The 12069-nt window shown below is 40.7% G+C and overlaps 2 protein-coding genes across 2 annotated transcripts in view; both read right to left on the bottom strand.

Moving 5' to 3' along the window:
* rbm28 (RNA binding motif protein 28) overlaps positions 1 to 1007 on the bottom strand; it is a 15296-nt gene extending 14289 nt beyond the window's left edge. The window contains exons 1-4 of the mRNA XM_085357361.1: positions 725 to 1007; positions 434 to 586; positions 252 to 352; positions 92 to 167 (exon numbers count right to left, since the gene is read on the bottom strand). Coding sequence (XP_085213487.1) covers positions 92 to 167; positions 252 to 352; positions 434 to 586; positions 725 to 842 — 448 coding nt within the window. The 5' untranslated portion in view covers positions 843 to 1007. The remainder of the gene's footprint in view (positions 1 to 91; positions 168 to 251; positions 353 to 433; positions 587 to 724) is intronic.
* Positions 1008 to 4443: 3436 nt separating this feature from the next.
* LOC146627792 (transmembrane protein 53) lies at positions 4444 to 11722 on the bottom strand. The gene is made up of 5 exons (XM_085357360.1): positions 11506 to 11722; positions 7592 to 7888; positions 6439 to 6685; positions 5990 to 6352; positions 4444 to 4794 (listed from the first exon to the last, which is right to left on the bottom strand). Exons 2-4 carry the CDS (start codon positions 7826 to 7828, stop codon positions 5991 to 5993), a joined length of 846 nt encoding a protein of 281 aa, XP_085213486.1. The 5' UTR covers positions 7829 to 7888; positions 11506 to 11722; the 3' UTR covers positions 4444 to 4794; position 5990.
* Positions 11723 to 12069: the final 347 nt, after the last annotated feature.

Below are 12069 nucleotides of genomic sequence, written 5' to 3'. Positions count from 1 at the left end.
AACCTCATAACGAATCAATCCACTCCAAAGTCTGGCAATACTTCAACATGCTCACTTATGTATACATCTGCTAAGAAACATATGTATTTACCAGGTTTGAGGGGGATTTTGACCTCAATAACCGTCCCAAACTTTGCAAATACTTCTTTCAAATGATCCTCTGTGCACTGTAACACATGGTGTGTGTTAGCAAAGGTTTCTGTCAGTGTGCTCTGAGCTGTTACATTTAGTAATCATGAAACATACTGTACCTTAAAGCTGAGATTCCTTATAATAAGTCTTGCTTTCAGTAGCTTTTTCTTGGAGCCTTTCTGCTGATTCTCCTTTGGAGCAGTGACTGCCTCTGTAGGTGCTAAATGACATAAGTGCAAGGTTACCATGGAGACACAGGACTCTCCTAATTGCCCGTTTTGGAACATGTCTTCATACGAACCTTTCTTGTTTTTGTCTTTGTCTTTGATTTTACTCTTGGCGACTGTCAGGGACAGCTTCTGCCCGTCGTATTCTTTAATTTCTTTTAAGGCTCGTTGTGCATCTTCCTCCATGGAATATGTGACAAAACCAAACCCTCGACATTTTTCTGTCTCTGGTTGAAAAATAAATAGACACCACCAATATCTGTTATGTACATAAATATGTTTATGTTTGCAGTTTTAATTTAATTCTACTTTCGTACGACTTTTTCCATTATTATTGTATGGTTCTTTCGAATACACGACAGTACCTTTATCTCTGACCACGAAGCATTTCTTTACCGGACCAATTTCTGAGAATATTTCTTCGAGTCGCTCATTAGAAGCTGAATCTGGTAGAGAACCAACAAATATGGTGTGCGCCGCCATGGCTAACTGCTAACTTTACGGCGTGTGCACCAACTCAAAAAGTGAAATGCAGTTTAATACAAATCCACTACAGGAAGCTAATGTCTAAGTTCTCGATAACACGTTTATCAGAGGCATGAATACACGCCACAGAACTGTTTAACTTGGACGTCGTTAGCCACGGGACTAAGTCGCATGTTTACATGTGGAAGCAGCCATCTTTGAAAAAGAACAGAAGGGCATTCGTCACGTGCGCCACCTATCGTCCAGGAGGTTTCAATGTAGGAATAATATCTAAATTTAAATAAGCTGATATAAAAGTAAAATTCAGCTTCTTTTTGTGAAGTACCATTTCTGTCTGATGTTTGTTTCCACCATTACTGAGTTTCCTGCATATGCTTACTATTTACTTTAACTTCCTACAATAGCTGTTTTATTGAGGTGGTGCTTCCTGCAGAAAGCCTAAAGGGAGCATATGAGGATTGCGGTTACCAACCATGACAGCACAAATCCAAAACAACTGATATGTTGTTGATTTTCTTTATTTCCTTACCACAAGAGGCCCTTGTGGTTAACAGATATAATTTACCAATAATTTACCAATACTTGCCTATATCCTTCTGTAAATTTCAGTACTGTTTTGTTTTTATGTCATACTTATATTACACTGGATTAATCATTTCTAGGGTCTTGTGCTGATAGTAAAGCATAACTGTAATGATAATACTGGGAGTGAGCTACATGGCTTCTGCCACCAGGTGGTGTCTTCAGTAGCTCAAATCACTTTCTAGGTGCAGTACAAACTAAAAATTTACAGTAAAGAAAACAGTGTGTGGTTTTAAGGCATTGGGCCACTTCAGTTCTCAAAACCCGTAACTCTACTAAAAGGATTGAATACCATTCTTCCAAAAGATATTCCCTTCTTTAGTGTTACAGTTTTAAAATCACATTGGGCTATGACATTGTTGGAGAAGTACAGTACCTACCCTACAGAAACCGACTGCATCAAACCATATCTGGAAAAACATCACAATGACTGGATGTACTAATTGCATTGGTCAAAGGTTCATTTCTTTACCTGCTTATCACCCGTCTCAATAGTAGAATAGGTTGAAGTCTAAATGTGCTAATCAGTTCTGAGGTTAGGTGGTTAAATGTCAAGCATAATTACCTCCTAATATAAATACATACTTTTCATTTACCCCCAGTTAGTTAGAAACTATGTTGTACACATAGTTATAAAGAACAATTTTTGTAGGCAAGAGTACAGTGCTTTACAACAAGAATAATATTGCATTTCACCACATTGGTGCTTTAACTCCTAACCCTTCGTAATCAACTTGGACAAAAAAGGAAAAGTTAAAAAATACTTGCACAGGTTCAAGTTAAGATAAACAAATCTTTATTGCACAGAGTTAGAAGTATAACATGTTATGCTTAAACATCTTCAACTTACAAGTCATTCACATGAAAAGTGTTAACAGAAATGACTGAATAAGATTTCTTTTCCCAATTTTAGTAGGTCACATCCTTCAAGAATATTGAGAATACAAACACCTTAGAGTAGTTTAACACACACACATAGACACTGACCTAAATTAATCAAATATATACTTTCATGAAAATGTGTTGTTGTGATCACCTTAGTTCTTGCTAGACTTGGTGGTAGTAACAAGTGAGGTGCTTTTTAAGGCACTTTCAAGGCTTTGTGTAAAAATGTGTAAAAAGCAAAACTTCAGCAGCAGCAGTGTCAAGTAGTATTGCATTTTCTTCTGAGTGCACACAGCATGCTGTACTCATCAGCAGGAAATTGAAAATCGGACCAGCAGTTTAACCCTGAAGCTCATTCACATGAATCAACTGTTTTTTTAAAGCAAGGAACAAGTTTCTTTACTTGTAAATTACTGCAGGAAAAGTAAATGTCCAGTTTTAATTTAAAGTTAAATTAAGTTTCATCTAAAACTATGCTGATTTCCCCTCTTTTGTTTGTTCCGTGTGTTCAGCGCTGTCCACCAAATTAACTACTAAAATATTTTGTGTAACAATGATTAATCTCTTTATCACTCTAATGATTAGCCTTTTGTCTTTAACATGAGAAAATTTCCACCACCCTCTCTCCAGTAGCTCAAAATCTGAAATTTTATTTAGTATTTATTTATTTATTTATTGTCATTGTCAAGAACAATGAAATTGCGTTTGGGGCTTCCATACAACCCAAAAAAAAGAAGAAAATAATAAATACCCCTTAAAACCCAAGTGTACATATTTAACCCAGTGTGACTCCAATGCAATAAGACAATCCTTAGCAATAATGTTCGTAGAAATTCAGACAAAGACCTGAGAAACATGACAAAATACAACAATGCAACCCATTCAATATTATTGTACTGTGAGATATGATATCAGATATGATAGTTATCTATTTAAGAAAGAGGGGGGGGGGCAGGAGGGGGAAGAGAATAAAGATATGATGCACCAATGCAGACCAGTTCATTGCTATTAAGAAGTTGGATATGGTTATTGTCCGTGAGAGGGGGGCAGAGAGTTCAGGAGCCTCACAGCCTGTGGATACAGGCTGTTGGCCAGTCTGGATGTTCTGGCCTGTATAGACCTGTACCTTCTCCCTGAGGGCAGCAGATGGAAAAGGTGGCGCGCAGGGTGATGTTGGTCCCGCAGGATACTGTGCACCCTCCTCAGACAGCGAGTGGGGAAGATATTACTGATCTCTGGCAGACTTGTTCCAATAATTCTGCCAGCTTCTTTCACCACCCGCTGGAGTGCTTGCTGATCGGCCTTGGTGCAGCTGGGGAACCACACTAGAAATCCATACGTCAGAACGCTGCTGATGGCACAGTTGTAGAAGTTCAACATCAGAGATCTGGGAATGTGTGCGCTCCGCAGTCTCCTCAGGTAGTAGAGGCGCTGTTGGGCCTTCCGTACAACTGAGGTGATATGGTTGCCCCAGGACAGGTCCTCGGTCACAGTTACCCCCAAGAATTTAAAACTGCTCACCCTCTCCACCGCCTCACTGCCAATGAAGAGAGGCAGATGGTTGTTATGACCCCTCTTCCGGAAATCTACAATGATCTCCTTGGTCTTTTTGGTGTTTAAGACCAAGTTATTGTCGTGGCACCATGACTCTAGTTGTTGCACCTCTGTCCTATAGTTTGTCTCATCATTGTTGGATATAAGTCCGAGCACTGTAGTGTCATCTGCAAACTTAACAATGAGATTGGACGCGCAGGAGGAAATACAGTCATGGGTGAAGAGAGTGTATAGCAGAGGGCTCAGAACACACCCCTGAGGGGCACCGGTGTTGACCACAAGGGTGGAAGAGGTGTTCTTACCCACTCTGACACTCTGTCTACGGTTAGTGAGGAAGTCCACAATCCAGTTGCACAGAGAGGAGTTAAGTCCCAGTTGGTGGAGTTTGGGACGGAGTTTGTATGGCCGGATGGTATTAAAAGCCGAGCTGTAGTCTACAAAGAGGAGCCGTGCATAGGTGTTCCTGTGTTCCAAGTGCTTCAGTAATGTGTGCAGCACTGTGGCGATCGCATCCTCGGTTGACCGGTTCTCCCTGTATGCAAACTGGTGCGAGTCCAGGGATGGTGGAAAAGCAGCTCTGATGTGTTTAATGACCAGTCTCTCCAGGCATTTGGCGGGAATGGGGGTGAGTGCCACAGGTCTGAAATCGTTCAGACATGTGACATTTGACTGTTTTGGGATGGGAACGATGGTTGCTGCTTTGAAACAGGATGGTACCAGTGAACAGGACAGCGAGGTGTTATATATAGAGGTGAAGACGTCCGCCAGGTCCGCAGCACAGTCTTTTAGCACCCGGCCCAGCACTCCATCCGGCCCGGCCGCCTTCCTGGTGTTAATGCTCCGGAACACACGCCTCAGCTCATGAGTGCTCAGGACCGGAGCAGGGTCGGTTGAGGGGAGAGGGGACAGGACAGGGTCGGTGTTCTCCCTGTCAAAACGGGCATAAAAGAGATTTAGATCCTCAGCCAGAGTAGAACTGTCGGCTGAGGGTAGATATGCAACAAGTGATTGTATTTAAGCTGAACTCGTTAATGCAAGCACCAAAACACATGACTCCAAACATTAGACAGTAAAACCTCAAGCACACATCTTGACCTGTCGTGTTTCATAAATGGAAGCACTTTGAGCTTGCATGCTTGTGGTCATCGATGTTCACATCATTCTTTGGACTGTTTACATTTTGTCTCAAATATTTAAAAAAAAAAAAGAAGCAAAAAGCAAAGTTCACATTTGATTTGGAAATTGTATTTTTGAGCGGCAAAGAACAGTTAGGAACTTCAATGTATAACCCTCCATTTCCAAAGGCGTTGAGATGTTGTGCAAAATGTAATGATGTAATCATTTTTAAAGATATATAGTTAACTGAAAATGTCTGTAGGCACCAGTACATTAACAGTTCTGACAAACCATTATGTTGTAGTAAAATTATGCTGGTTCCACCATTTCAAATGAGAATATGTCCTGCACTTGTCTTCCCTTCCATGATTTAGTTAAAGTTAGTAGACAGTTGCTTGCCTAAAAGAAAAATGTCAGACTTTATATTTGTTTGTTAACTTTTAAGGGGCGACCGTGGCTCAGGGGGGTTGGGAAGCGTATCTGTAACCGGTAGGTCACCGGTTTGATCCCCAGCTCTCTCTGTCCTGGTCGTTGTGTCCTTGGGCAAGACACTTTACCGTCTACTGGTGTTGGCCAGAGGGGCTGATGCCACGATATGGCAGCCTTGCTTCTGTCAGTCTGCCCCAGGGCAGCTGTGGCTACAACTGTAGCTGCCTCCACCAGTGTGTGAATGTGAGAGTGAATTAATAGTGGAATTGTAAAGCGCTTTGGGTGTCTTGAAAAGCGCTATATAAATCCAATCCATTATTATTATTACTTTGGCGTACATGAACATTGTGATCCAAAGTGCATTTTATTCTTTATATGCTTTGCTTTAGTGTTTATGAAACTGTATGAACTAAACCCTGAGTACACTCGATCTTCATTCTGAATAAAACTGAACTGTTACTGTACCTTCATTACACATGCCAATTAGTGTAAAAATTCAAGATGTACTTTTACAGCTTAAACCATTTGAGGTTAATGCACAGTGAAGTTCCTCTTGCATTACATTGTTGGGATTTTACCTCATAACTTTGCCTTTAACGGGGTAAAACCAAGGGAACTGAGGAATATGCAAAGTGTGGACAGATATTCTTCTGGGTGTTTCTTAAGGTGGCCCGCGTGAATGGAATTGTCCCACTTCTTTTCTGTGACATCCATTCCACGCCTTCGCCAGTAACCGGCCAAGTCCGCCAAATTTCGTGGGTCACACAGTGGATCGTTGTTACAGTAGAACATCAGCACAGGAGCGGTGACGGGCGTATTCCAAAACACATCCAAGCCTATGTCAAAGTAGTCCACGGTGTGGCTTTTAAACTTGTCAAAGTAAAACATGGCTGTTTGCTTTACCAACCACTCACATTTTGGAAATACAGTTTTTCCCAAACCTGAGAAGAAAGAAGGAAAATAATTATCAATTTTGCAAGAAAAGGAAAACAAGAATTAGATAAAGTGTGAGTTAATGGTAACTCACCTATAGCCATGTGCTCAAGGGATCCTGCCACCATGCTATCATAAATCTGTCCTGTGATCCTTTTTGTGAATGCCTGATATTTATTTGTATCCTTCGACACATGCACAAGGAGCTGAGAGAAGGTATATCCACCGATTGAAAATGCATGAACAAGCAAGGGGCGGGACACGAAGCACTCGCTCTCCAGCAACTCCAGTAATGTCTTTCCATGTTCCAGACCCCAGCGGGGCCAAAGGAACCCTTGCACCTTTAAAAAAAAGGAGAAATTCAATCAGTCTTTCCGAAAATCATTTAAAAACATACACACACACTAAACTTTGAATATAAAACTGAGTGAATTCATTTTTCAAAGTAAGATCAATGCGCGACATTACAGTGCTCCCACAATGTCCTGGTGGGGTCCCCTCTACTGTTGCCTTTTTATGAGTTAGGTTTCCATTGCAATCTTAGTTTAATACAAACTTTCTTCACATTTATCTAATGCAGTTTCATTCTTATAGTGCTACTTCACAGATATAGACCTTAAAACACTTTACAGTTTAAAGAAAAGGAGCCTTTAATTTGACAATCTGAACGGTGATATTATGGCAACAGTTGTGGACGAAGAACTTCCTTTTAACAAGTTTAAACAACTTCCAACAGAGGGTGGGGGGAGTAATCTGATCACAAAAAGGGGGGACAAGGGGAGAGAGTAGGGAAAAGGAAATGATGTACAACAGTTTCATATAAATGCATCGTGAACAGAAAAGTGGGTATTATATCATGGGAAGTCCCCAACAGCTGAGCCTACAGCAGCATGATTTATGGATGATTCAGGGTCATCTGATCCACCCCAACTATAAACTTTTAAGCCTAATCTTCAAAGTACAGGTTGTCTCTCTCAACCTCAACCGCACAGAGGCTCGATAATGTAAGGCTCTGCCTTCTATTGTACTTTTAGTAATTCTGGGAAGCACAAGCTTGCACTCAGAGCACATACTTCTAGAAAGACTATTATTCATTAACTGCCCTGTGATGCATTTTAGCGATAAATACAAGAATAAAACACACGGTCATACTGTTTTAGCTGACTCAGAAGAGCAGCTATACAGTTAGTGTGAGAAACCGATTAAGTTTAACATATGCTCCAATTTCTCAGTCCCTGAATTCTTACCTCGCTCTCAAATACTAGCACGTCAAATCCTGTGTTGAAGTAGATGTCACAGTACTTAACCAGCGCTTGAGGACGTGAACCCAACCACGGTAACATCAGCAATAGAGGTTTGTGCCGTTCTGAGGTCCGGTTCTGGCATCCAGGGACTGCAAATGTTGCTTCATTCATGAAGAACGTGGCATTCTTACTTATGCGGTGGGCAGTAATGCCTCTGCTAAGAGCTACACTTGCAAACATGTCAGCAATTGTAGGGCTTTCATTTAAGAGAGAGAGGAGTATTCAAAAACGCAAGGCTACCTGGATAAAAGAGAAAGACACATGACACATGCATGAATTTGGAATAATAAAAAACAGAGAACCAGGAAGGTAGACACAGAAACCACAAAATAGGGAAAAACAAAGAAATACAAAGATCAAGAATAACTAAGAATGACAGAAATCAAAGCAATCATTTATAACCAATTCTGGTCCTATGTTTTGCCTATGGAAGTGTCCCTCCAGGGGGGCATGGACCCCTTAATGATCCTCTATCTAATCAAACGAGCCAAGGTGTGTAGGTCACAGTCAGCCAAGGTTTCAGGTGAATTCACTGTGAAACCCAGCCCCAACCTGTGATGTGATGTGATTTAGTGAGGTCAAGAAGACAGATGGTTTGAAAGAGGACTGAAAGAAGCCATGTCCACTGTGAACGATCATCTTTGAACAGAGGCGGTGGTTTATGACACCAACTGTCTGCCATCTATAATCCAGTTTTGAGATCCTTGCCCAGACGCCTTAACGCCCACTCACATCCTGGGCCTGTTGACCTCAGGAAATCACATGATAATGTGGGGCTAGTTTTCACAATGAGTTCACCCGAAACCTTGGCTGATTGTGACCAACACCCGTTTTTTACATCTTGGCTCGTGTGATTAGATCATTAGGGGTCAATGTCCCCCTGGGGGAATCTCCCATTGGGCTTAAGTCTGGGACTCTCCACCATTTGACCTTAGAACTGAAGAAGCTTCTCGGATGAGAGTTGAAACGTCTTCAAGCAAAAACATATTTATGTCACAACATATTTTTGCAAAGTATGTCTATAGGAAGGTCACAACCTCTCTGCAAGAGCATATGCACACAGCCACACACCATTAGCTGACAGGTTTTTTTATTTGCCAAAATTGGAGTACTTGGAGTACCTGTACATGTTTAGGCAAAATTTGAAAATATGAATATGTTAACTTTATATCTATATTATATATTATATTACATTTATATTAAATCTATACATATGTCATCAATTTCTTGATATATCACCAATGATGCTTCTATGCAGAAAAAAACAGTATAGGAATTTTATTTTTCTGCATTATATAGAATAAGTATAACTCCATATCAGACTTTAAAGGATCACTTATATTTTATCAACATGTAATAATGTTACTTATAATGTTATAAATCATATTGAACATGTTGGCACAAATTGTACAACTCTCCATAACTTATGAAAGCTGTTTCCCTGTTGTTTAGCTTGATTATTTCTTTCACTGAATCATGCAAAAGTTGCACACAAGTCAGGGATGTTATCTAGGACTGTTTTAGCCTATAGCAAGACGAAGCAAGGGAAATGGCGGAGACAGGAGTCCTATTTCACAATGTAATGGTAAATGGCCTGCATTTGTATAGCTCTTTTCTAGTCCCTAAGGACCCCAAAGCGCTTCACACTACATTCAGTCATTCACACACACATTCACACACTGGCGATGGCAAGCTACATTGTAGCCACAACTGCCCTGGTGCGCACTGACAGAGGCGAGGCTGCCGGACACTGGCGCCACCGGGCCCTCTGACCACCACCAGTAGGCAAACATGGGGTTAGTAAAATGTACTTTTGTATGATTATTTCTGTAGGAACCACCAAACTGAGGGGGCATGCCTCTAATCATGCATGCACATACATACTAAATGCAAAACAACTGCCCTACAACAAAATAAAGATTTTGTTACAATTTTCCTATCATTAATTGTAGCTGTTTTATTCCTCATGCATTAACTTGTGGTTAGCGATGGCTACTGATTATTCTGCTCAAAGTCGCAGGAAAACAAACATATACATGGATGCTTGCTTTGTGCTGGGGCCTGTTCTTCGTACCTCGCTAAGTAAGTTAGCTGGATTAGATTGTTGACGATTTCGCGTGATCTTGGATCGTTCGGTTCCCCGAAACTCATCCGGGACTTGCTGTCATAGCAACAGAGCCGTAAGCGTAAACCTGCTCGGGAGCAGGTTTACTTTATGTAAACAGGATTAGATCGCGGCCACGCAGGTATGTCCGCTTCATTTATACGAAAGCAACAGCGATATTCCACCACTGTTTCACCATAAATAAATAACATCAATGTAACTAAAGATAATGCAGCACTTGATCCTTTTATTGATGTCACACAGATACATACAGGTCATTTCCTAAAAAAGGGAAATGTACTATTAACATTCTATTACATGTATGTGATTATTACAGATGTAATTCATATTTCAGAGTAGTAATTGCAAATCACTTCGTGTAATCAAGATGAGAGACCACGGCTATAAAAGCGAAGGTGGATTTGGGAAGTCTGTCGCAGCCATGTCCTGTCCGTTTACGCGAGAAACCCATTGCGGAAGGTGCAAGATTGATAAGGAGAGTCCTCAGAATCCAGCGTATATTGCGGGACAGACAGGATCCTTTAGCTCAGCGCGACAGTGTGCTCATTGAGAGATATCGATATTCCCGTGAGGATATTATTTACTTAACCAACTTGTTGACGAGGGGGTGCAGGACCACCACCTGTCTTTTTTTTGCTCTGCCCTTTTCTTGGTTGCTGTTATGAACAAACAAATAGATTATTTCAGGGTCTCTTTCCAAGAGACGAAAAGCAATATAAGTGATAAATATTACCATTCTGTAGAATATTCTTATATTCCACTTTTACTTGTTCCCATGTTCTAGTGGGTCCTGTTGTGGCTCTAATGTGAAAGGGGATATAATATAACAATATAATATAATGTAATATAATATTGGATAATATAGTGTAATATAATAAATCTATGAATAAATAATAAAGTGACTGAATAGTGGTATTGTCATGCGCTTTGGGTGCCTTGAAAAGCGCTATATAAACCCACTCCATTATTATTGTTATTATTGAATTACTTACGAGTTTAATTTGTCAGCAACTTCCTGCCAGCCCTCTCTCCTTGCTTTTGCAGCCTTTGCAGTGTTCCCTTGCGTTTTAATTAAACTCTGAAACTCCTGAAATCCCTCAATCAAGAGTTCTTGCTCTGCTGCCGGAAAATACCGAGCGCGCCCCTTCGACATTTTCGCCGACCAATCAGCGGGTTGCCGATCAATGTTTCTACTATCGATGCGTAGCCCCTTTTACGACACCCAGTGATGTCACATTACTGCGTCCAGCTGTACTAATCGTCAACAACAGGTGTGTTCGGGGAACCGGATTAGCGAGCTCACGGTTAGCGCGATGGTTTGGTCTTGGATGTGTCATTTGATCTTGGATGTAGTGAGCGACGTACGAAGAACGGGCCCCTGTTCTTCAGCTGCAAAACAAACTTACTGGCAGCTCATACATTTTACCAGTTTAAGCTATTTCTCCTTGTAATTTTCCTTTTTATTTTTCTCAGAAAAAAGATTTCTCCGCTCACTGCTGCTACAAGAGCCGTTAAATTTGAGCTAAGCAAACAAAGCTAACTGTATAGAGCCCAAATGTCCCCAACCACCACCAAAACCCACCCACTCATTTGGCGTACAATTGTCTAGGTTTTTTTTGTTTGTTTTTTTAAATCCCCTTAAACATATGGGGTTAGCCTTTCTTTCACAGCCAGCTGAAACAAACAACAAACAAACAAATGCAATGCTAATTTAAGACCAAAATGAACTTACCGTCAAAGCATGGAAAGCTTTAGCTAGTTAAACCTAGTAGCTATTTTCTGTGGCAGAGTTACAAAAGTGCATCCAATTATATTGTAGTAATATGTAGTAGGTAAGAATAGGATGTTCCCAAACACCTAGTTTGCAACAAAAGATAAAAAAGAATAAATAAAAAAAAGTTAATATTAAGCTATATGGACATCTCCCAAGTGAGTCTGACGTGAGGACGGAATTGATCCCAGTGTGGGTATCTAAGTCCTCCTCTTAACTCCTCCTCCTTCTTCTTCGTGATTTTCTGTAACTGCATATTTTCCGCCACCTACTGTGCAGTCTGAAAATATCTGGACTGTCACCCACTGTAAATCATTCGCCTCTGCCTGTCTGAGCAATGTATTTCCAATATAACAACCCTATAGTAACTGAACTGCAAATTTACAGATTTAATTTGAGTGGTTCTTTTGCGACCTCCTGCGAACTGCGACCTGTTCAAGCATTTATGCAGTATTTTTGGTAAGTCCACCACCAAGTTCCAAGTTTTCCCCTTTTGTGAATAATACCAGGAAAATACTTATCCTG

This window comes from Diplotaxodon limnothrissa, linkage group LG7 (genome assembly GCF_057381915.1).
Source record: "Diplotaxodon limnothrissa isolate DT_005_m linkage group LG7, D_limnothrissa_male_GT1.1, whole genome shotgun sequence".
Lineage (NCBI taxonomy): Eukaryota > Metazoa > Chordata > Actinopteri > Cichliformes > Cichlidae > Diplotaxodon > Diplotaxodon limnothrissa.
This window is presented reverse-complemented; position numbering and strand designations above follow the sequence as displayed.